Source organism: Xiphophorus maculatus, chromosome 20 (genome assembly GCF_002775205.1).
Source record: "Xiphophorus maculatus strain JP 163 A chromosome 20, X_maculatus-5.0-male, whole genome shotgun sequence".
NCBI lineage: Eukaryota > Metazoa > Chordata > Actinopteri > Cyprinodontiformes > Poeciliidae > Xiphophorus > Xiphophorus maculatus.
In genome coordinates this window covers 13,765,015-13,790,850 of record NC_036462.1, presented here as the reverse complement: position 1 = coordinate 13,790,850, position 25,836 = coordinate 13,765,015, and the positions used below count along the sequence as shown (strand labels likewise).

Genomic DNA, 25,836 nt, shown 5'->3' with positions numbered 1-25,836 from the left:
GATCATGCTATAGTGTTGCTATATCCAGAAGGATATGTTGACTCTGACCCTTACAGCTTCAATCCTGAAATGAGCGCACTGCAAAATAGTAAAGCTGCAAGCTGGTGAGGAAAACATACCATGTGGACCTAAAGGAAACTACAAACTATTTTCTGAAAATTAAAATAAGAATAAAGGTATGTAAGCATACCTGATATATTCGATTATATCAGACTAGAACTATTTTCTTCAACTATTTTTTTATGAGATCTGTGTGCAGTGAAGTTTATTGTTTCCTGTAAACAGGAGTTTAAATGGTTAAATGTTATAAGATATTGTGCACACAGGGCACAGAGAAAAATCTGTGTTATCAACAGCTTGCAAAACAGTATTAATTCAGAAATACATCTTCTTCTTGGCAAAGGTCAGTGTGGGAGAGTGCTGCTCTCCAAACCCACACATAAACAAATGTGTGCACATAAAGTAATGAGAGCCCACATTGATTTTTACAAACATGGAAGACTCTATTTCTATGTTCTTTTCTGTTTTAGGCACAACTACACACATATTAAAATGTGCAACTACACATTCAAAAGATTATATGTACAGTGGAGTGAGGAAGGTTATCCACAATAAGGAGGTTGACCAAACAACAACATATTTCTGTTTTGACTAATGTGTAGCAAATAAGTAAAACGTCCTAAATAGTAAAACCTACAGGATTGGAAAATATGAAGAAGATCCTGTTGCATTCAATGATGCATTCATTGTCCATTTCGTCTTTCAGAAACAAACACAGAAGGTTAAGTGCGCCTCACTGCTTACCCATGAAAAACTTCTCTCAAGGTTGAAGGCCCTTTTTCTAATTTTTAAGCAGCTTTGGCTGTATTGAATAAATGTAGTTAAACTAAGCTACTCAAAACTAGACAAATTCCCTTAAAAGGACAAAAACATATATACAGTATATATATAATTATTTAGATTTGGTAGAAAATATAACCATTGTAGATTATAGTTTTTATTATTGCAAATAGGGAAAATATTAATTTTCTTGACATCTTAAGTGTTAATAAATGTAAAATACAAAATGGATGACAGGTACTTTTATTTTAAAATACAAATTAATTCTGTTTGTGGCAAGTACATTATTTACAAATAAAATAGCATAGGTATTCCAGTTGAATTTCTTTTTTTAATATTATGAATGTGTAGTTGCTGTCAAGGTGTTAGGCTGCCGTTTGTCATTTTATTACTCTTGAAGTTTTTTCCCTACAGCTCTATTGGACTTGGCATCTGAGAGAGGAGAGAAAGGAAAGAGTAAAACGCAGTCTGACCCGACAAAGGAGGAAGGCAGGAGTCTAGATGTTATACGGAAAAACAAGCCTCTTGAGTACCTGATATGGATCTGGTTACAGTCTCGTTCTCCTCCATTTCTCTTTACCCACCTTCCCCCACCTCCATCATTCTTACATCAATCTTATTTCTAATCTATTTATCTGTCTCAGTCTCTGTTTCTCTTTATATTCCTGTTTCTCTCAAAGTACTTCCTCCCAGGAGCACCCATATACAAAAGCCAGGGTTTATAACAACAACAATTGAAATTCAGAAGGAAGAGATTTGCTGCTAATAGAGAAATAATAATGTTTACAAAGTTGTTTTACCTTTTATTCAGGAGGATTAAATCTTGAAAAGTCTAGACAGAAAAAGTGTACTGTAGTGCAACATTTCTTTGAACTGCTTAATTTTTAAAAAATGTCATATAGTGTACAACTTCAATACTAGTAAAATTGTACAAATGTTGGGGATTTATAACTTTGATAACTTGAAAGGAAGAATACGAATAATTGTAGCCAAGCAATTCTCCTTCTTGACAAGAAATAATTGTTTTCCTTTCTGTGCAATTTTTGTTTCAATTACACAAAGATACAAATACACAAATCCCTGCAAAACAACTAGGTTGATGCATAAAGTTGTTTATTTTTCACAAAGTGTGTTTATATTTGTTTGTGTTATTACAGATTTTTTTCTCGTTGGTCCTAAATTGACTCAGATACTTACTTAAATGAAAAAGAAAGGCTAATGACAAAGAAAAAGGGCACAATCAGATGAAAAAGACCAAGAGCAATCAGAAGAATTTGAAATTCAGAAAATAATGGAAGAAAACATGGTGGGGCGAGGTTGAGTAAGAGCCGTTGCTTCTGAGTGACGAGAGGGTGGAAAAAAAGATAAAAGGAAAGGGTTTAATAATGCAGTAGTCAGCTAGTATCCTACGTTTGTACTATCACTGGAGCTCTGTAAAGGACGGCCAGCTAATCCATTACACAAAAATACAGCACTCTAATAAAACATTACACATTTTCTTTAAGAAAAGCCTATGAGAAAATATTTTAGTGATAACCATAATCTGAATTCTTTAAGAGTGATATTTTCATAGTCCCTCCACACAGTAAAAGTTGGAAAACAAAGTCCATCCACTCATGAAGTCTCGCAAGATACAAGTTAGCAGCAAAATATTCCCGAGGTACCTCTCAGTTCCATCTAGCAGTGTGGAAAGTGTCTACCATTGTAGATGAAAACCAAAACCAATCACATATTTTTCATACAGAAAAAGAATGCCCCTCACTTTTTTTAAAAATAGGCTTCACAGACAGACTTTACTGATTAAAATATAATCAGTAGCTGAACAAATAGCTTTATTTCCATATTGTGCCTATTAAAATTTATTCATTCTTTTGGATGTTTTACCTTTTTATTGCTTTTACAAATTAATCATAATGAACTAAATTAAGGTTTTTTTTGACACAACATATGGCAAAAGAAAACTTTTTTTGTATTACCAAGGGACAACTGATTTCTACAAAATAATAACAAATAAAATAACATAAGATATGTGACGCAAAAATATTTACTACCTTCAAGGCAATATTTACTAAATGCACATTTGGCTGCAATCAGCACGGAGTTTGTGTGGATGGGTCTCAATCAGACCTGCACATCTCGATGCAGACGTTTTACTCCATTCTTTCATGAAAAACACTAAAAGCTCGACTTTTGTGTGGCTCCGCTATAAATGACACTTTTCAAATTTTTTCACAAATTCTCTATGGAATTAAGGTCTGGGCTTTGACTGGGGCACTCCAGAACATACACTGTGCTGTCTTCAAACCATTTTGGTGTAGCTTTAGCTGAATGCTTCAAGTCTATCATTGGCTTTTGAACCAGCATGAAAGAAGTCAACTTATTTGTTCGAGTGATTTTATGACATAATTTATATTCCTGTGTTTATGTTTAATGCTTTTCTACAATATCGATTAAGTCCTTCAGTCAGTTGCTCTGTCTTTAGAGTGCTTAAATAAAGTAGTCCTGGCTTAGAGAAAGTATTAAAAAGTACAATGTGCACCTAAGACCTTACCTTTAACCATTATTTCATATAAACAATTTAAGCCCTCATAAAAGGTGGCACATCTGGGATCAACCTGCTAATTTCTGATGCATAGACACATTTTTTAACATCTACTTCACCAATATATGTGATATGCTCCTACCTCTGGTCTGACAGGATCCTCGATTCCCACAACGCAGATGGCTGTAAGGTCAGTGAGGATGTTGTTTTCATCATCCCATTTGGGCTCAGGATCACTGGCAAAGTCACGGTACGCCACACAGATGGTCCTCAGACCGTCACAGGCCATGGGCTCAATCACCTTCTTCACCATCTCATCCTTGTCTCTAGGCCGGAAAACTCTGGCCTCACCAACTTCATTCAGAATGTGACTGCATCTGAAACAAACCAGTAAAACCTGATAAAAGCCTGAAAAGTGTCTTTAATTTGTAAAATGATAGAACTATAGAGAAAAGATCTTCACTAAACCTCAATAAACAAGCCATCCATTCAAACATCATATCCATATAAAAAGTACTTTGATTCAGTGAAAAGCCACAAGAAAAATAACCAAACTTAACCAGCAAGCAATGCAAAATGCAGACAGATGCAGTGTAATGAAGAAATGTAGCCAATAAAGTATAAACATAGAGAGTAAAAACAACCCAAGATAGTGCCAGGATTAAACTTCGTATGGGTTACATATCATCACACATCATATCGCTATTATTTTTGATTAATATTAAGTGTAAATGAGCTATTAAGGGGGACAAATATCCTCCCTCCCCATCAAGTAATGTCATGTAGTATACTGTAAAAACACAATTTTGAAATTCCACTGAAAATTCAGCCTACATAAAAAGTCAAAAAACTTTACCTAAAGTTTTAGCAGCATGTCTTCTTTAAACTCAGTTAGTCTAAATAAACAGTACCAAACTGCACTATAACTAAAATATCAGCGGTACCTTATTATATCCAATAAATTAAGAACGTAGTTGTTCAGTCAACTATTTACTTGTTGTAACAATGCTTCTGGACAAAAAAATTTTACAAAACATATTTCCCCTTAAACTGTGACGTGGCAGTTGACCATATGAGCTGTACCCATGAAAAATAATTAACTGTCTTTACAAATGTCCACCATTTAAAGAGAAACAAACAGGCCTTTTCAACAGGCTTAATTTTTGCACCAAGTACCCAGAATACTGGACTCACTTCTTGAGAACAATTTCAGAGGCTCCCTTGCTGTACATTCGGAAGCTCCCTTCAGGAAGTTTGATTACAGTGCTCATTGATTTTCTGACAGAGTTGAAGGTGTAGACTTTATAAAGCTTCTCCTCTGGGATCTGGTTTCTTATTGGCTGGTAGTCCCGTTTCAGATCCAGGACCAATCCCAAGAGTCCGCATTCTGTCTTGTTTCCAACTTGCTTGGGTAGACCACCTTCCTTATCTGGAGGCTGAAGAAAAACAGAAGTAAAACACATGCAACTCTCTTTAAGTGAACTAAATCAAAACCCCAGACAAGGCATAAGAACCGTTTTGTTCAATTTCATTCAGTTCGTTGAGATTCTCTTTCCCTTCAGTGAAATGAGACATGCCCAATGCAACACTTGAAATAGCTGCCGGTGATAACTGACTAGCAAGCAGGTGACAGGATTAGTGTGTGGGAGAGCAAGCGATGAGATGAGAATCAAATTTGGACGTTCTTATTTCAGGCAAGCAGCTCAACCCTTCATGTAATTACATGTTTAGAAACATACAATTACTGTATAGGACTCAGTAAACATTCAAATGTATAACCAACAAAATAAAGCAGCATATTAGCCATCTTCTTCCTTTGCCTTTTCTGCTTATTGCTGTGCAACATCCTAGATTCAACACCATTCGCTTTCATAAACAACACAATGTAAACACAACATTATTTCTTCAATTACTTATTCACTCAAATACTTCTCTCATATCCATTTCTTTTTTACTTTGTTAGTCAATCACTTCCTTGACAAAAACAGAAAGCCACTGCCTTGTAGACCACCAGCAGAGTAGATAGTTTAAACTGAGCTAAACAGAAATAAAAGTGAGATCAAAAACATAAAATATTAGTATTAACAGTAACAATGTAAGTGTGTTTGCACAGAACAAGAGTCTTTTCTGACATGTTGAGACATCATCAGCTGTAAACGTTGTCACAAGCGTATGGGGCAACAATGTAAAATGCATTTTTAAATGACTGTAATTGCAATAAAGAAACACAGATCAATAACTGCTTGCAAGAAATATAGCAAATAAAGTTATTGCAGCATAAGGAGTCTAAGGTAAGCAGTTAATAATCACCTCATAAAGGGTTTTCAGTACAAGTAGAACAACTTACGTAGCTTTTTTTGTCAATACAATTATTTAATATGGTTTATTTTCCATTTTATGATATTTAAATTGTCCCATATTAGGAAGTCTAACATAAAAAATAATAATTGTTGCTATATTTCTTAATGATTTTTGGTTCTTTCAATTTGTGCCTATATAAAAAATAGAAACGTGAAGAAACTTGGTGCTATGATGTAGTGCTTTCTTTCAGCTCTAAAGCTGGAAGGGGACTTTGTCCATAGTTTTACAGTAAAAGATGCATGATGTTTCACTGACCAGTTCAAATCACGTGTGCATGTGGCCTGTGAGGTTTTACAGTACATGATGGACTGCTGTGTGCTCACTGTATGTGCAAGCGAGTGAGTGTGGTCAGCTTGTGTGAGGCGCAGCGTTCCTATGGTAACGCTGGGCAAAGAACACTTGGCAGTTGAGACTTGAGAATAGAGCGACTGAGATTTCCACCACTTGGGGATTCTTACTCGCTGGCTCCGATTCTCTTAAAACATTCTCTCTCATTTCACTTCACACATGTCCTCAAATCTTTTCTGCTTTGCTCTTTATGTTTTTCCAACTTTGCTTTATTAGTATTTCCTGAGCCTTACTCTATTTGGAAGCTATCTGGATCCAGATATCTGCTGCTGTGACAGAAAACTAAATGTATTATCAATATTTCAGACAAACTTGAGCTTTAGTGACACTGATGCCCACACGTCTGGCCTCACAAGACACACTGATGAGCATGCAATTCACTCTGTCGTTTTTCATAACACTTCTACACACAATCACACATTCTGAAGCTGATTTAAATCACAGCCTTACTGTTCCTTGTCAACACAAATAATTAGGCAAGTTTAGATGTAATTTATTTATTTGAAAATGGTTTTTATATATATTATTAACACACTATGAGGTTTCTATTTTAATTTATTTCACTGCAAAAAATATGTATTTTTTTCAGTTTCATTAATCTTTTATGATAATACTATGATTTTAAATGCTATTTAAAATCATAGGTGACACGTTTAGTGAACATTTCAAATCGCCTTGAGGCTTCTTATGTCACTAAGTGTACAGTAACACATGCTGAAAATGTGGCCAAAATCCAGCCTTCCAGAAAGGAATTGTCACTTCCTGTTTTATGGTGAAGGATTGGTGAGGACTTCCTATAGGTTTTGGAACATGTGATGTATTGATATTAACTGTGAGTGACTGCAGTTTTAATCTTAAACACAGGATGAAGCTGGAGGAGTCACCAAAAGAACATATGACCATGGACTATAAGTGTGCGGGGCTAAAGTGATGTCATCAAACTACCTCACCAGTATGTTGAGCAGTTATCATTGATGATGCACAGAAAATTTGGTGCAGATCGGATGACGTATCATGAAAACATAGCTGTTGAAATAGTCTGGAGGAATAAAACTATGTAAAAACAACAAAAAATACCCTCAGTTTCTTTAAGATGTAGGAATACTTTAGCAAGACCTCGTTGAAAACACAGTAAGTTAAACATCAGTGAGCCAGTCAGCTTTTCCATTTCTCCAGCTGAGAACCTGCATGTACAAGCGTGGAGTTAAAAAGTCCTCTGAAATCACATTAATCATTAAAACCTAAACACCAAACACATCAACAAATTTAATGTATCTGGTTATTTTTTAGCTGTGTGTCATAAACACAGACAAGAAAATAAATATGTTATACTGAGTTTGTGTTAAATAACAGAATTAATGCCTCTTCCTAATGACCAGTGATTACATCAGGAAGACACTGCCTGTCATTGGATAATGACAGGATGGAATAAATGGCCTCATGAACATTGTCTGGTGTGGTTTCGAGGAATCAGCTCTCTGCTGAAACATCCAGTTAAACAACTAAACCATAAATAACCACACAGTCTATCTTGAAGCTCTAAACAAGCAAGAGAAACATAGTTGATACAGATACAGAGAATCTAGTCATTGCTGAGTGACGACTGAGGAAAGAGAAACATATTCAAATAGCGATAATAAATATGGGACACAAACAAACATTGCTTTAGGTTTCCAAAGACCTCGTTGAGATTTTTTTCTTTATGCTAGTTTTACGCATGAGGATAGTAGCTGGCAGGAAACGCCAAGTGTTGGCATGACAGAGCTACTGCTGGCATGTCCTGGCCTGGATGTGGCTTAGGACCAGCTGCCCTCTCCCTGGTCCTCGGGTGATCGTGCAGGCAAGGACATATGCCAGAGGGAGAGCTGGCAACTTTACTTCCTATTCCACCCAGGGCTCTCCTTAATCCATACTTCATGTTCCTTCCTTCTCTCTTGTCATTTTCTTCACAGACCACCCGGCGATTTACTGCCTTCCTTGTGCCTCAATGTACATTTTGTCCTCTTTCTCAGTCTTTCACAACATCTCATTCCTCTTCTCTTGCTTTGGGTGACTTTCTCCTCAACCTTATCAATTTCCCCTGTCTTACAAGGTCCCCCAATCCCTTAGCCTCCACTTCTATCTTGGTTTTGTATTGCATGAAGGACAGAATACACTGTAGCTTTCCATACAGTTAGACCAGCCAACCAGGCTAAATCCTTGGGCATGCTGGGAGCAGAAATAAAGCCTAACAGTCTATTATAAGAATGCTTGTCATGCAGTTTCTCTCTTTTTTACTGTTTTTCTTTATCTAAATCTTGCTGTGCTTCCCAATGCATCATCACATTACTGTCTTTTTCAAGGCACTTCTATATCCATTTATTACAATTTATTTTGTCTTAACATTACTCACTCTACAACTAAAGTATAAAAGTTCCGATAAATTGTATTTAAAAACAATTTCTGGTAAGAAAAAAAAAACACATTGACACTCACTACATTAGTATTTCCAAATACTAATTTGGTGTACTCTATCACTAATAACAAAATTAAAGTTACTAAAGAAAATATTCATACTATGCTTCAGGCTGTCTGAACATCCTATGTTTCCACTGCTCTACAAAATTCACCATAGAAATTCTGCAGACGTTTAACTAAATCACCTATCAGCCTTCATACTGAAATTGGACACATTTTTTGCTATCATATTGCAAAGTCTAACACTGCATACTTACACTGCTCTGTGTTGACTAAATGGTAATAGTTACCAAGGTCAATGAATGTGGATCAATTGTAGCAAGAAAATTAAGATGTAGAAAAAGAGAGAGAAAGTCCATCAAAGTTATGCAGCTATTGAAACTGGAGCTTCATGGTGGTGCAGATGGTAGAACTGTTGCAAGAAAGTCATGCGTTTGAATCCCGACCTGCGGCATTTCTGCATGTTTTCAGTGCGAATGTTCTCTCTGGGTTCTCCAGGTTCTTCTCACAGTCAGAAACATCAAAGTTAGGTTAAATTATACTATAAATTATATCCTTAGGTATGTATGGTATTCTTGATTGTTTCTTTTGTTTTGTTTTCTTTGTCCCATGACTCCCTATGTTGCCTAGTGATGGACTGGCAATCTGTCCCCACCTCTCACCCTCGTTGGGTGAGAGGTGGCTCCCACCTCTTGTGGCTCCCACTCTATTTTATAGTCAAATTTAGGCTTTTATTATTGATCTTTAAAGTTTTACATGGCCTTGCGTCCTCATATTAATGTGGCCTACTTAGAAGTTACACTTCAGTCAGAGCACTACAGTCAACCAACCAGTTTCTATTAACTGCTCCAAGATCTGAGCTGAATTATAGAGGTGATCAAGCTTTTGCAGTGCTTGTACCAAATCTCTGACCAGGCTGCAACCCAATATTAGAATGACTGAGAGTATTGAATCTTTTATATCAATGTGTATTATTTACTTTTGTTTATGGGCTTTTAACATTTGTTTTAATGACATATGCTACAGTACTAATAGCCAAACAACAAGCTGGAGCCTATTTTAATTACAAACTTTAAATTGCTATTTGAAGAAAGACCTTATCAATTGTTTTATAATAGTTCTACTTCTATCTACATGGCACAACGTTGTTGTTTTTTTTTTACAAAACACTTAGCTATTCCTTTATAAAAAAAACACAATGGAAATGTATGGGGAGCGTTTCCACCTTTCTCTTCTGTGACCAAAAAAATGACCCGAGCAGGTGGCTAAATCTACGTGAAACTGAGCTCGGAGGACATTCACCCAGCCGTGCTAAACATACCACTGTGCTGCAGGAACACACACCTGTGGTCTGAGTGCTTACAGCAGAGATATGACAGATGTGTGGATGAGTGATTGGTTCATATCACTGCAAAATACACTCTGTTTTCCACAAACTATTTTAATGTCAATAAAGTAACCACTGGATGTGGTGTGCTACTATGTGAAATTAACTGATTCCACTGAAAGCTGTTCATCTTTGTGTACCTTGAATGAATGAAATACTGTAGGGAAATGTGTGTTCCTAGAGTGACTGTAGAGTGTGATCACCTATTCAGATTGCATAGATAAGGGTAAACTTCAAAATAAACAATATCCGTTACAAAATCTTAACGTGACTATAGAATTTTGTGCATGTGAAGCTTTTTTATGTGTACATTTTTCCCCAGACAACAAGGCCTTCTCCGCTTATTATAGCACCATGCATGTGCTGATTGAAGGGACAGTGATATAGGAGGAGCTATATTATGATACCATAGAGCACTGGAGGCATTGATATGGTATCAAAGCCTGCCTCTTTTGCCTTTGTGCCTTTATGTGGTGGCCATCAAAGGCTCCCATAGCCATTCTTGCATCCCACAGGACTGGCCTCTTATATAAGAACACACCAGCAAGCATACTGCAGAGCTGGAGTGGCACTGAGGGAGTGGAGGCGGCTGATGGAGGCAAAAAGGAACAACCTGCATATTATTCAGAAATCTCTCTTCTGAATCTTACTTTTTGTCTGTTTGCCCCCTAATTAAGCTGTCATTTCTCATCATACTTTTCTTTTGCTCCTGTGCTTCACTATACTTTAAGTAAAGTAATATGATGGATCCTAAATGACAAACTGATAGTTGCCTACTACTGTCAATTCCTGGCAGTAATTCCTTCAAAAACAAACAGACGTAGCATACTTCTGGAAATAATTATGCAGGCCAATTTTGTATTTTTATGTTGCTTTGTCAAGTCACTGTGTAAATGCAAGACTAATGGAATACAAAGAATAAAGGCAGTATTTTATGAAATTATTATTGGTACAAAATTATCTTCCTCGGCGTCAAAGGCAATTTACCAGACATTACTGTGAAAGAATTGCATAAATAAAAGCAGTTTTGGGATCCAATACCACTGACTTAAAACATTTGTCTGACTCAGATTTAACTCACAAATCATTTCTATTTGTTACTTTTGTAATTCTGTAGAGGGCAGGAAAACCCTAAAAACCCCCACTAAATGTGAAGCAGCAAAGTAACAAAACTTAACAGGCTGTTCACTTTGATTATACTAATAATGAAATACAGGTAACAAAATAGCAATAACATTCCTGTTTATTATAACTCCATGTTTCACATAACACGAGTTTTTGGTAATTCCTGCTTCACAGCATCGCTCTGCTCTGGGACATCTCCACACTTCCATGCGTAGCTGTGTAATGCTTAAGGCAGGGTAGACGGCACCAAAGACCACTTAGTGTACAGATCAGAGCTACTTCTATGATAGACATGAAATTGATTAGGCCTGACAAAGTTTAGGGATCGAACTGGAGGGCGAGGGCAAGGAAGCTAGCTAAAGAAGCTGTATATGCAGGCCAAACTGATTGATCAGCTTCTGGGCACTAACGCTAAAATCAGACTCACATAAAAGCTAGGCTTGACTGCTTATGGTTTAAGTTGGATTAATAATGTCTGTAACAAAGACTCTTCCTTGCTAACTCCATGGGTTTTAAGGTTACCCCAAGGTTGTTCTTTGCTTTGTTAAAAGTAAGCTTTTTCAAGAACGAAAAGATTAAAATAAAACTCTTTTCAATATCTAATTGTGCAGCGCTGCAATATAGCTAAAAAAGTCTGATGAAATGCTGAAAAAATACTGACAGGTTTCTCAAAGAATCATATGTGTGGTCATATGTGTTGTCTTACACAACAAGATTTAGAAGATAAAAGTCTAAGGGAACCACAATCATAAAATTATTCAGTATTTTCAACCATTCTGTACACAAAGTATTTAATTTGACTCTCATTTTCTTATTTAAAGAATATCTGTTGACAGCATCTCATCACAAATGACTCACTACAAACTGTTGTTTATCAAACTATATACAATATTTTCCATTCAATGATTCTGCACTCAAACAAGCCGTAATCTGTCAATCTGTTATTTTAAATGTGAAAGATTCTGTCATATTCTTGAAACATAATATAAAGATTATAGAATAATAGAATAAGATCACAAAATAATTCAACTGATTTTGTTTTTTTAAAACTTATGTACTTGGTGTGAATATATGTGCTTCCATGCCGTGTAACTTTGCTGCTGCTACACCTGAATTTTCTCACTGTGGGACTATAAAGAATATTTCTATTCTATTATTTTTACTCTATTTTATTTCAGCTTTGGCAGTTAAGATATTTCAGATTCTGAACAGAACAAATCCCTTAAAGCATAAACAGCCTTTCCTTAAGCTAACTATGAGAGTTGTCTCACTGTCTAATAAATCTTTGTTCACCAAGTCTTTGTTTTGAGTACTCTGTAGATATTGAACCACATAAGAGTTTTAATCATTGCCTTAATTGTTTAACATTGTTGAGATTATTTAGAGTTATTCTTTAGAGTCTGTTTCTTCTTACATGCAGGTCCAGTGAGCTTAAACAAAATCTCTGCCTACTGCTCTCACTGTAAACAAGAGACCATCTCCAGCACTTAGACAGATTGGATTCAATTACAGTCTGCTACGCTCTGAATATCAGATAAGACAAAATTACACAACTGTTCTCAAGGTGACAAGTTGAGTGAATGCCTGGTGAATCTAAAGCAGCAGCCAAGGACAATGACTGCATACTTTTCCAAGATGAGAACACTACAGACCTGGTCTCATCTTAAGGCCTCAGAACTGAGACTGAAGCACTTTTCCCAGGACATTCAATTCTTACACATCAGAACAGCAGAATATCAATTGTTTGTAACAAATATTTAAATTATGGGACAACCTGATAACTGGGTAACAGAAACTATTAATATATAAGCTTACCAGTATCTTCGTGGTATAGGCGCTGTTGATAGAAATGGCATTGATCAGTAAATCCAGGGATCTGGGTGGGATTACACCAGGGTCTGGAATTTCTTTGTAGTGCACATCTCCTATATAACACTGCACGGCTGTCATGCGGTTGGTGGTTAGCGTGCCTGTCTTGTCGGAGCAGATGGCGGTTGCATTGCCCATTGTTTCACAAGCATCCAGGTGACGCACAAGATTGTTGTCTTTCATCATTTTCTGTTGGCAGGATAAATAGACGCATCTCAAAACAGTTGAAAAGACAAACCAAACTGATGCTTAAAATAACCCATCTGGCACGTGCAATACTTGGTATTCATTGGTGACAGTTGTAAGATGATCACGTCTGTATTTTGATGAATATTCAGACATGTAATTGCACAGTAAAATAGAAAAAAAAATCCTCACATATTTAAAGTATTTTGAAGCTGTGAATTGGTGTTTTAGTATCAGAATGCAAAAAATAACATGTTGAAATTTCCGCACATAAAAATAATAATGGGACATGTATACGACTTTTAACAAGATAATTTAAATTTGTATAACTAAAAATAGAAATTTAGAAAACAAAAATTCAAACTGTCTGAACTACAAAATATTTTAATAGTCAATTGCATGCAGTACTCTGTGTTTGTTTTTCCTTACCTTGACTGAGTATGCCAAGGATATGGTCACAGCCAGTGGGAGGCCCTCTGGAACAGCCACCACCAACACAGTCACACCAATGATGAAAAACTTCACAAAATACTGGATGTAGATGGGAGTACACTCTGTCATCCAAGGACGCTTTTCCATCACAAAGTTGTTGATGGCAAAATACAGGACCAAGATGATTACAGTAATGGCTGACATGAGCAAACCTGGAAGACATGAAGAAGGGGTCCAATGAGAAAAGGCATAATAAAGACATAGAAGATTGTAAAGTCCCTTGATTAATAATCCAGGCGATGAGGCTGGTTGTTTGTTCTGTGAATTATTTGTAAGGCAAACTCTTTATAACTATGGAAGTTGATGCCTTTGTGTTTGCACTGGTTGAAACATTGGGGCATGATAACATCTGTACACATTATGCCACATTGCAGAACACATTCACCCAGCATCATAAGAAATGTGTGGCGCATTAGTAATGAGGTCTAGTACATAAACCTTTAGTGTCTGGTAACATTCAGTGATTGTTTTAATTGAATGTTAGATCTAGATGCTCAGCTCTGCTGAGATAATCCTGTTCTGCAAACACCTCTTTTTCAATCCACCTAAATAAAACACCTAAATTATTTCCTCACAATGTAATTAAGAATTAAAGAGGCCTGATATTAAACCATCCTTTCTTTCGTATTTGAACAGGGATGAACTTAAAAGCTGCAGGACAGTAACTCTCATTTGCACCAATCATTTATGGTAAACTATTTAAAAAGGAACCACTTTCTTATTGCTGGTCTGGACATGCACCAAATTACAACCATACAGTGTACAATCCCATCTGGGTGCCATCAGATTTTTACATCCTTTCTATTACAATGACCAATTAATGAGGAGAACTTTGGTAATTTCAGTAAATCTAGATCTTCTCACTGGTTTTAATATAAGAGATCCCTGCAGCCTGTTTTGATAGGAAAATAATCAGCCACTGACTTGTATAATTCTGCAGCTCAAGCCACAACACTGTGTCCCATTATTGGTGTGTGGTAACTGTAGTAATAAAGTATTCAAAGTATTTGTCCCCTTATCAATTTCCTTATGCTTTGTTTTGTTTCAATACGTAAAACCATTGTAAACAATTTCAATACCAGAAAAATACGACTCTAAGAAAAATAAAATGAGAGGGAAAAAGATATCTAAACAAGACTGGCCCTATGTGGAAAAAGTAATTGCCATCTAAAAAATAAAAACTGAGTTGTGCAACATTTGGTGGCAACAACAACCTTAGAATGTTTGCACAAATTGACATTCAGTCTTTCACATCACATTCAGTGATGTGAAAGACTTTGCACAGTTGTTTTAATTGAGCAACAGTGGAATGTTTTCAAACATGAACAGTCAGTTTAAGGTCAGGTCATGTCATCTTATTTCTACTGAAGTCTGAACTTTGAGTAGGCCACTCCAGAATCTTCATTTGTTAGCCATTTACAAGTGGACTTGCAGGTGTTTATTACCTGCTGCATAACCAGCTGTGATTGAACTGAAGGTCACGACCTGATGGTTGGACATTCATGTTTCTATCAATTATGTTGCCTAGGCCCATGAGGAAGCAAACCAGCCTAAAACCATCAATGTGACCATATACGGACAATTATGTTCCAGGAGGGTAAGATCTGTTTTCCTAACTCAAAGGTGTACAAAAGGGTTTCAATTGCAGAAACATGCTAAAATGTTGTGCTACCAAGTTGTTTGTCAAAACTTGAAAGAGTAGTGTAAATATACATGAACCAACGAGAATATGTCCCCTCTCCTAATATTGACACATTCCTCCACCTCTTGTGACAATCGTGGTTTTAGCTTGGCGATGCTCCACTAATGCAAGGTAAGCTGTAAATGACCAGTGAGCACACCAGCAGATGTTAATAATCCACTATGTTATCCTCCAAATGAACATTAGGCACGAGGAGAGGGGCAAGTTGACACAGAGCCAGAAGAAAAGCAGTGCTGCGCCAGCTATCGGCCATGTACATGAGTGAATTCTTTACTATCACTTCATTCAGTCCAAAGAAACGCTGACGGACAATAATCATTCTCAGTCTACTCCTGTATTTGTAATTAGAAAGAAAACAGTTTAAGATCCTACTTTAAATACATTGTTGACCCAGACGACTGAACTATGTTGTTTATTTACTTTAACATGTGGCAATAATACAGTGGACTAAAAAAAAAAAGTCTCTAAATATAAAGATATCAGAGAAGAAAAGTACTTCTCAACTAAATATCAACAAAATGCTCATCTCATCTCACATGACAGCAAAAATTACAGTAAATGGCAGAAGACCAATAATCAAGAGGCAGCTGCTTAATTGGCTGCTCAGTCAGCTCAGACTCACTGGCTTTGTGGCTAAAACGTCCTCATGTGCCCAGACAACAGCAACACCCTCTCAATCGCTCTTTGTCGATCTTCACAAAAATCTTTGCAGTATTCTGAAGTTTTCTTTTTGTTTTATGTTATTTTCTGGTCAAAAAACAAAAGGTTAAAATAACTTAAATATGGTGAGATAAGGCTGTTATGTCCTTATATTCAGTAGAAACCCTGTATGAGGCAAAAGCATAATTTCTATGCTAATCCATTCATGGTATTTCATTGTGCTGACACCATGTCCCCATTCTATCAGTCAGGGAAACACTAATATCACAAGATATTCTAAAAGCAAGTCCTACTTTAAGGAACTCTCTAAAAAAATTAAATAAATCATGACATTTTTTGGGACATTGTTCAGCTATAATCCTACTGCATTGCTGCTTCAAAGACGACACCAAGTCAGATACATTAGGAATACTTGCAGTTGTAAACTTTTACTTCACATCAACATCTCCACATCACTGTTAAATTACACAAAAAACAACAGATGAGAATAAAAGAAAGAAAATTAGATCTAAAACAGTCACAGTCACTGTTCAAAATTAAGTTCCTTAAGGGCAGCTCTCTCAAAAAAGTAACAAATAGGCTTTCAGAGTTCAATAATGTAGACACTTTAGTCTTCTTCTGCAAAGCCTTAATTATTTCAAGCAACTGCAAACTACACCCATTTTGTACAACATATTTTCTTGACAGACAGGATGATGGTTCTGCACCTTGTTGTGACTGAATTTCTGCCTGAATGACTGATGGATATGTCTGGGTGCAATTTGCTGTACCTGCTTTGCCGATCTGGACAGCTAGTTTGGTCAGCTTCCCCTGGAGCACAGACTTCTCTTTCTTTGGAGCTGACACCTTTTTCCGCTCCTTCTCATCGGCCTCCCCGCCTTCAGCACTCTTCAGAGGTTGCATTTCCATGGCAGCTGCTCCATCCGGCTTCTTCACTGTAAACAGCGTAAAAAAAAATAATAAAAAGAAATCCATTGTTAGTGACTGAATGAAGAAAAATGACACGATTAGAAGGATTTACACTTAAGTGTGATACTTTCTATGGAACAGTCAGTACTGACATGAAATTTGTAATTCAAACCATCAAAGAATAGAATAGTCCCAGAAAGGAGTGTGAAATCCACCCAGCATCTAGAGACTTGTTAAATAGTGAAGGAGGATCATTTAAAAGAACATATTTTACATAATTAATAATATGCACAGAAAGATGTGTTTTACACAGAAATGCCAATTAACCCAAAAAATAATAAGTTAAACAGGAATACACTCAGAAAGAAAAAAAAACAAAACAAATATGATCATGGTTTTAATTGTAACATACAGTAACTTGTATTTACTTATGTTTTCTTCTTGCTGTGTACATTTCTGCAAGTCATTATTTTATTTATTTATTTTTATTTAAGGAAAGGATTACTACTAAAACTATTCATGCCCTCAGGACTTTATCAGATTTTCTAACATTACCCCCACACACTTCAGGGATTTTTAGTCATCCATCTCATTTATGTAAAAAGCCAACATAATGTAGTGCATAACTGAGAAGTGGAAAAATACTTAAACATGATTGTCAACATTACAAATAAACCTCTCAAATGTGCGGAGTGCAATTGAATTCAACCACAACGAGTTTATAGTATTTACATCTACATTTCGGTGCAATTCCAACTTACCTAGCTGTGCAATGGCTAAATGTTTTGCCTTTTCTTCTTTACAGACTAGTTTGAGCTCAAACTGAATGGAGAGTGCCTATGAATATGAACAGGAGTTTTCAAGTCCTACCACAGGTCTAGACTTAAACTGGGTCATTTTAACACGTCATTATGCTGTGATATAAACAATTCCATTGTAGTTCTGGTTGTACATTTAGCTTGGACCTCCACCCCTACTTTTCCAGTTGTAAGTGCATAAACTAATTAGTCACTAACCAATCAAAAGGCACCATGTCATAAGCTCAAACACAATACAATTACAGACACTTATCTTTTTCAAATAACAGAGTAAATAATTTAACTCACATAAACACAAAATGACATTTTGCATTAAGCTCCGAAAATGTATAAATGGCTCCTACACCAGTCCTTTCAGAAGAAAGCATCCCCACTGCTTTTATACCATAGACATTGTGTGATGGGTGACAGGCAGTTTTACTTGTACTTTTTTACTGTGCAAAGCATATTGCATCAGGCCTAAACTGGTCTTTAGTTTAGCACCTTCTTCCATGTCTTTGCTGACTTGTGGCATCCAGCAAACAGGCTTTCTTCTTACCACTTTCTTCAGGACAGATTGTTGTAGTTTATGGCTGTAATTCTGTCAAGAGATTCTTCTACCTGAGATGTGGATCTTTACAGCTTCTCCATAGGGCTCTTGGCTGCTACTTTAATTAATGCCATCCTTTCCCAGGATGTCTGTTTAGTTGGATAGGAATACCTTATTAGTTTTGCAGCTGTCTTCTATTTTGCCTTTTTAGATAATGGACTAAATGGTGATCTGTGAGATGTCCAAAGCTTTGGATTTTCATAAACTTAACAGGCTTTAAACGTCTCCACACATTCCTTGGTGTTTGTAATGCTGTTTGTTCACCAATATTTTCTAACAACGTTAGAAAATGAGACCTTCTGAAAACCTTCAAAGAACAAATGCACTTCTTTGTATTGATCTATCACACATGTACGATACCGATACATTATTGTAACTTGACAAAATTCACATGGTCATCTTCTACACTGCTAATATGCAGTTTGTCCTGTGCACAATCACCACCGTATGGTTTGTCTCATCCACAGAACAGGAAGGTCCAGATTGCAACCAACAATTATGTCTGCAGAGAGGATCATCAGGACTGACCTATCCTCCATCCAGGACATGCACAGGTCTATGGTCAGGAAAAGGGCAGCTGACAGCTCTGCAGACCCCACATATCTCAGGCACAAACTATTTAAACTTTTACCTTCAGGTCAGTGCCACGGAGAACCAGCAATCAAGGAGACAGTTTATGTCCCCAGGTTGACTTTCTGAACACACTAAATACCTTGCAACCACAGTAGTCAGCTTTCCCGTTGTAAGCATATTGTACTATGACAAACTGCCTTTTTTAAACTTTCTATATCAAAATGCCTGTACATACTGCTCTTTTCATATATATACTGTATACTCTTACTCTGTATGTCGTAACCATATGAATTGAATACCAAAGTCAAATTGCTTGTTTGTGCACACAATCCTGGCCAATAAAGCAGATTTTGATTTGAAAAGGTTCAAGAAAAATTAATACTTTTGGAAACCATTTCAAAATCATACAAAAAATATGTCTTTGCCTTAGATCTTTGACCACGAGATACACATGTCTGAATATAACAATGGCTTTTACACACCAGGTCATTAAATCTACAGAAATGAAATCCTTTTCCACAGCACTATTATCACTGACCTATGTTCAGAATTGCATTTGTTGGTAGAGATGTTTAAAAGATTCTCTTTTCAAATTGTATAACGTCATTATAGGAATATCATCACCTGCTTTAATAAATTGAAGCTTTTTAACAAAGGGAATATGCTGGAAACCAATAGCCATACAAAAAATATCCAGATCATTTTGGCATCAAAAACCATATTCTGAAACACATGATGATACATGTACAGACCCATTCAACAAATTAGAATAATACCGAAAAGTCAATTTACTTTAGGAGCTTTATCACCAGGTGAAACCTCATATAGATTAACTACACACAGATGGATGTTTAAAAGCATTTATTAGTTAGCTTTGATGATTTTCCACTTACAGGTAATAAAAACATTACATTTAAAATTCGAATATTACATCAGACCAAAAAAAACTATTTTTAAAAACAGAAATATGAGCTTAGTGAAACATACGTATGTTTCATACCTGTTTAAAAGTTATTTTCAAAATGGTACAAATGGGCCTCATCTTAAAATCTAAAAATAGAATTGCTATTCTGATTTACTGAATATGACTGAATATGATTTACTGAATATGACTGTACATTACAAGCAGAATATATCGTCTCTGCGGTCAGCTAAGAAGCAATTGATTTTCTATCAACCTTAATCAACCATATAAAATATTTAATGGTGTGGAAAGGATGAGGTGCTCTGTGAAAAAGAAATTATGAATGACAAAAAAATATTGCTGATAGTAAAAGAAGGTGGAGACGAAGTAGCAGAATTCTGCCGTTACCCTGTTTTCATCTCCATTTCCCTCCGACACACACATCCTCTCCTTCTCTGTTAATGCAATCTATTACCAAGAATCATTACAGCTTAATTCTTCTACCACAATGAGGCATGCATTGATGGTCATAAAAACACAAATTTAATGTGGCACATTTGCCTCAGTCAGTAGTTGTGCATTTTATTTTTCTGCATACGTGATTCTCTTTATCTAACTTTGATTAGGCAAATGAGAGATTGCCTAAACCTATAAGAATGTACTATAACACGCTTGTACTTACAGGTTGAACATACTGAAGTTACTAGTACTGCTGGAGTAGTACTTTTTAAAGATGCTGTATAATTGAAACCAGATATGCACAGAGACTATGTAAAAGGATACACCACATTTTCTCCACACTGTATGATGTTAAATCAGACTAAACTTTTCGCCTTTTAGGTAAAAATTCTCAAAATTTTATGGCTACTGGAGAAGACAGATTTTTTTTGTTTTAGAAAAAACATGTACTATATTGGTTTTAAACGAATTTTTAACTAATGAGGCTTTATGGTTAGGGTAGTGGTTCCTAACCATGGGACTCAAGCCCCCTGCATGTTTTAGGTGTCTCCTGTCACACACCTGACTTAAGTAACTGGGTGAATAAGAGGCTCCAGCAGGACTCGCTGGCTAGGTCATCATTTGAATCCGGTGTGCTAGAAAAGAGACACAAACACGTAGGAATGGGGGGGCTGAGGACCAGGGTTGGGAACCAATGTATGCCCATACAGTTTAGCTTTACTTCTATAAAACCACAGGACATGTTTCTTAAAGAAAAAAAGATATTTGTATTTGAGTGCATTTCCAAACTGTAATTTTTTTTATGTTACTTTCAGAACAACTGCTTCAACTTCACTGTGCAGCATTTCAGCTTGTGTCAGTACAGGTTAGGACATATTTTCTCGGTATAATAACAGCACTTACTAGCTTCAGCCAGTATCTAGAACAAAGTAAGTCTTTTAAGTCTTTTTTGTACTAGAGTTTATGCACCAAAACAAGTTCATCTCTGAGCTACAGAACTAGTGTCCTTCCTGCACAGTATGATGGCTAGACATCGTCATTAAGTTTGTTCTTGTATAATACTATTTAATAGATGAAATACCTTGTTTAAATAGATGAAATACCTTCAGGTATATGAAAATTTTACCCAATTATAAACCGGACTGATTTATTATTACTTTTTCATGATATCACCAGGAAGCGGTGCATTTGAAATGCTGCTTTTTTACCATAATTTCTGGACTTTTGAGCATACCTGAAAATAATTTTGCCGCATTGCAGTGTTCAAAGTGTGTGAAATAGTGCAGCTTATAGTCCAAGAATTACAGTACATGCACAAGTGTGCTTCTACAAAAGAACCTTACAAAGCCACATCATCATCATGTAGGCCTTCAGAATTGTTTAAAGGCATAATAATTTTAGGCAACAACAACTTTCAATGAAGAAGAAAACAAGTAAAAAAATTCTCATTCTGGCTGACCTAAAACAGGAAAGGTTTAATCTGATTCAGACAGACAGTGAAAAGAAATGTGCTTCTACACAGTGCAAGTAACTAGTTTTAAATCTATATCCAAAGGAATGCACACAAAAAACCCAAAATCAATGTGTGTACATCTGGTTACAGGATTTAAAATAATGAGATTTTCTCTTTCAGGGAAATTATGACGTATTTTTAATTTCATCTTACATTAAAAGGAAAAAAATCTAATCCCATTACAACAAAAATGGAGGATAATTTTCTTTAATGCCAAACCAAACTATGTCAAATTATACATGAACAGATATAAAGCAGTTAAAAGAGTATTTATTCCAAAATCGATGCCAACTGAAAGTTTTTTTTTATGTTTTCGGGGTAAAATAAAGTAGTTTGAGTGAACTTGACACAGGATTGCAAGGCGACAGGCTGCTATTCTACCAGAAAGAACAAGACAAGCCGACAACAAAATGAGAACGAGGGAACATTAGACCACAGACAACACATCAGTGACAGGTAATGAGGGAGTTAAAAGAAGGGTATTTTGTAACCTAAAGTGATTGTGGGTAATAAACCTTGGTCAAATAATGTTTCTGATCTCATCTCAGAGTCTAAAACTGGGCACAATCAGTGATAGACTCCAATCTCTTCGGGTTATATACTGAATTAGAACTGCCTAAATCTATTTCTAAGAAGAACGTATATGAAAATGAACGCAGAAATGCAGAGATTTCCACCTGCTTTGACCCAGGGCTTACACCACACACCATAAACGAGGACAACAGATGAGTGGAAAGAAGTAGAAGGAAGAAGGAGAGGGTTAAACATATGATTTAGTTACCTTTAATCTGGTTGCTCTCCATATTGCCATCTTGCATTTTACCTATGATGAAGACATATAGGACAACAACAACAAAAATAACCAAGACAGACAGGTCAACAAACCGTCACCACAGAGATGAAACAGTGAGACAGGATAATGACTTTTAATAACATCTTTGTGACAGTCACATAAAAAAGCTTGTGATACATAAGTGATGCTATTTAACAGTTTGTTACAGTCTCTCAGAAGTAGGTCAGTAAGAAAAAAATATATTTATTCAGTAAGAGCTGTATTATCTATCAATACATTAGAAATGAATTAAGAACAAAAGTTTCTTTGGCTACTCAAAGGGTCAATTTGTCTAATTTGGGGAAAAATACTAGAATATTGTTAGAATACTATTGAATTTATTTTTATCTTGGTAATTCAAATAAAAAAGTGAAACTCATTATGTTAAAACCAGATATTCAGATACACTATAAGAATACATATCAAATTATTTTCTTAACATCACACCAGATTAAATTATTCCTGTTTTTCCTGTCAGTTTTATTATAAATCTTTTTCCAATGAGATAGATTTTTTTAACTCTTTCCAGAGTCAGATGTCTAAATACATTTTCTTAGTATTTTGCTTAAACATTTGCTTGGCATGTGCTTTTTGCAGTAGTTGCTGAAATTTTGACCCATTCCTCTAGAACCAGTGTAACAGAATGATGTTTATAAGCCCCTTTATAATTCATAAACCTTTTCACACTAACTTTCTATGCAACTCTAATACAATTACGTTTTGTCCTTATCCTCCTTTTTAACAATTTATGTGTATGTTTTGGGTCATTGTCCTTTAGGAAGACCTATTTGCAGGCAAGTATTAATTTCTTGACTGATGTCTTGAGGAGATGTGCCAATATTTTCATATAATTCTCTTTTCTGAACAACTACACCAACTGATGCTGCCATACACTGTACTTAACAGTCAGAATCATGTTCTTAAGCAAATTATCTCCTTTTTTATTCTTCCACCATGTCACACAATGAGCCAATGTGTTTGAGATGACACCTTCACATACATCTACAGGTGTTCCTCAAATGCTGTGAATTAAGCTATTAGGGAAAACTTTTGAAGCACAACACATCTTCCAGCAAAGAGTGGCTCAATCAGGTGCTTTACGGCTGAAATATATAAACTTACATAAAGCAGAAAAGGCTAGAGTTCACCGATCAGTTATCAGTTTCATTGTGCTGCATGGTGACTAATGTTTCAACACAGTCTGTGTCTTTACCAGAGTCACAAATGAACACAGCAACAGGGCAATTACAAACTCCAACTTGTTTACAAATACAGAGAACCGTCATCTGGGGATTGGCAAGTTGTTTAGAGGGAAAGAACTCTTGTAAATTTCCGAATTTGAAAAAAGTTAATTAAAAACCCCTCTAATTTTGGCTTTCAGCAAATAAAAATAATTCCAGAATCATAACTGATGTAAAAGCAGAAATCTGATTAAATGTCAGAAAGTTATTAAAAATTTGTAAACATCCATCTTCTTTAGCAACAAGCTAACATAGTATTACCCTGATTTTGGATCACTGCCAAATCAAGTGATGGGTGATAATAGTACATTTGTGTTTTAAAATATCTTTTTTATGCAATATTATAATTCTATAAGAACCTAAACTTTGGGGTTTAATCAGCTCCAAGTCACATTCATTTAAATTAATAGACAAAATACTAAAATTATATTACTCTGTGTGTAATGGATCTATAGAATAAGTGTTTCACTTTTTTAATTGAATTACTAAAATAATACTATTTTGTGGGATATTCTTTTTTATTGAGATGTACTTGCATATTAAAAGCAGCAAAATGGAATAGTAAAAAAAACCTGAGTTTTAATATAAATAGTTTTAAACATTATAACCCATATGAGTCAAAGTATATATTACATGATGTTTACGACAACCAGCAGAAAGAGCATTGCACTGAAGACGGTGAGGGAATGTACAGCACAAACATAAGTACACCATATACAAACAGCAGACAGCATGCAAAGGAAAGTTCAGAAAACACATGCAAATCACATTCAGTGGTAGGCAAACTGGAGATGTGAACACAAAGAGAGAAAAAGAGCCTGAAGTAAAAGCCTCCCACATGATGAAGTTATGCAACAACAACTGGGGGCATTTCAGAAGCTACATTTGGGGACACGAGTTTATTATGCCTTTGGAGTCTACTCGATAGGAGGGAATTTAATTACAGTTAAATTAAAAACCAAAGATGCAAAGATATGATAACTAATTTTAGTCTATAATGTTTACATGTTTTTATAGGAAGACAATCAGAGGTCTAACTACATCTATTTTACAATGTCTTTCAACGCAAATGTCGAAGAAGATAATGCAACTAGAACTGAGGGTTAGAATACCATGGCGAGCCCATTATGGTCAAAACTTGCACATTAAGCCAGCTTCCTAGAGTAACAATAAAGCTGAAAATAAAAAAAAATGTTGCATTTCATTCCAGGACAGAACACGGTCACCCCTCCCATCTTTACCATAAACATCTTTTAGAACCACTCCAAGAAGCCAGAAAGGAGAAACATCAACGCAACACTAAATGACAATAATGCTTCTGCATCTTATCCTGGTGAAAATAGAGGATCAGTGCTACATGACCTCCAAGTTCACCAAACAAAATGAGATGACCCTACCAAAGAACTTTGAAACTGCTTATTGCCTTGTCATACTAATATCTAAATTAATGTATTTATTTGTATCTCAGTCTTATTATGAATTGTCAGCATTAAAGGCCTAAAATGCTTTCATTACTTGTGATGGATGAGGCAATCTTTTACCGGTGTCATACATAGAAACTGAAGGCACACGGGGACAATAACAAGAACACAACACTAATTTCTACAACTAAATCAAGCATGCATGGACAGCATGGACACAAAAAGGTCCCAAATAACTAAGGGCAGAAATCAGCAGAAGGTAGGCATCCGTGATAGGAGGCAGTCGGAGAATGAAGAAGGACAGAGGACAAGTCAAAAGTCACAACAGAGAGAGGTCAGAGATCAGACATTGTGTCAACCTACCATTAATTAGGCTGGCAGTGCCAGGGGCATTAATGCCTGCAGCCCCATCCGTGGCTATAGTTGCAATGGGGTGGTTTGGGGGATGGGAGCAGTCTAGCCAGTAACAATGAAATTTCAACGTGAATGAACCAAAACACAAAGATACACACACGCCCCCACAAACACGCCCCACCATGTGCACACACAAGACAGTGAACAGAAATAACATGGTTATAGCAGAATACAGAGATTCAGCATAATATGCA

General features: G+C 36.0%; 1 protein-coding gene across 10 annotated transcripts in view; it reads right to left on the bottom strand.

Annotated features, from left to right (window-relative positions):
• The window catches only part of atp2b2 (ATPase plasma membrane Ca2+ transporting 2), a 122,699-nt gene that overhangs the window by 13,416 nt on the left and 83,447 nt on the right, over positions 1–25,836 (bottom strand). For 6 of the 10 annotated variants that reach the window (XM_014475951.2, XM_023353505.1, XM_014475950.2 and 3 more), the window contains 7 exons: positions 25,592–25,684; positions 22,516–22,557; positions 16,740–16,904; positions 13,545–13,759; positions 12,876–13,118; positions 4,577–4,818; positions 3,525–3,759 (listed from right to left, as the gene is read on the bottom strand). In XM_014475951.2, the coding sequence (XP_014331437.1) occupies positions 3,525–3,759; positions 4,577–4,818; positions 12,876–13,118; positions 13,545–13,759; positions 16,740–16,904; positions 22,516–22,557; positions 25,592–25,684 (1,235 nt within the window). The remainder of the gene's footprint in view (positions 1–3,524; positions 3,760–4,576; positions 4,819–12,875; positions 13,119–13,544; positions 13,760–16,739; positions 16,905–22,515; positions 22,558–25,591; positions 25,685–25,836) is intronic. The other 4 variants (XM_023353506.1, XM_014475955.2, XM_014475956.2 and 1 more) reach the window with 2 other exon arrangements.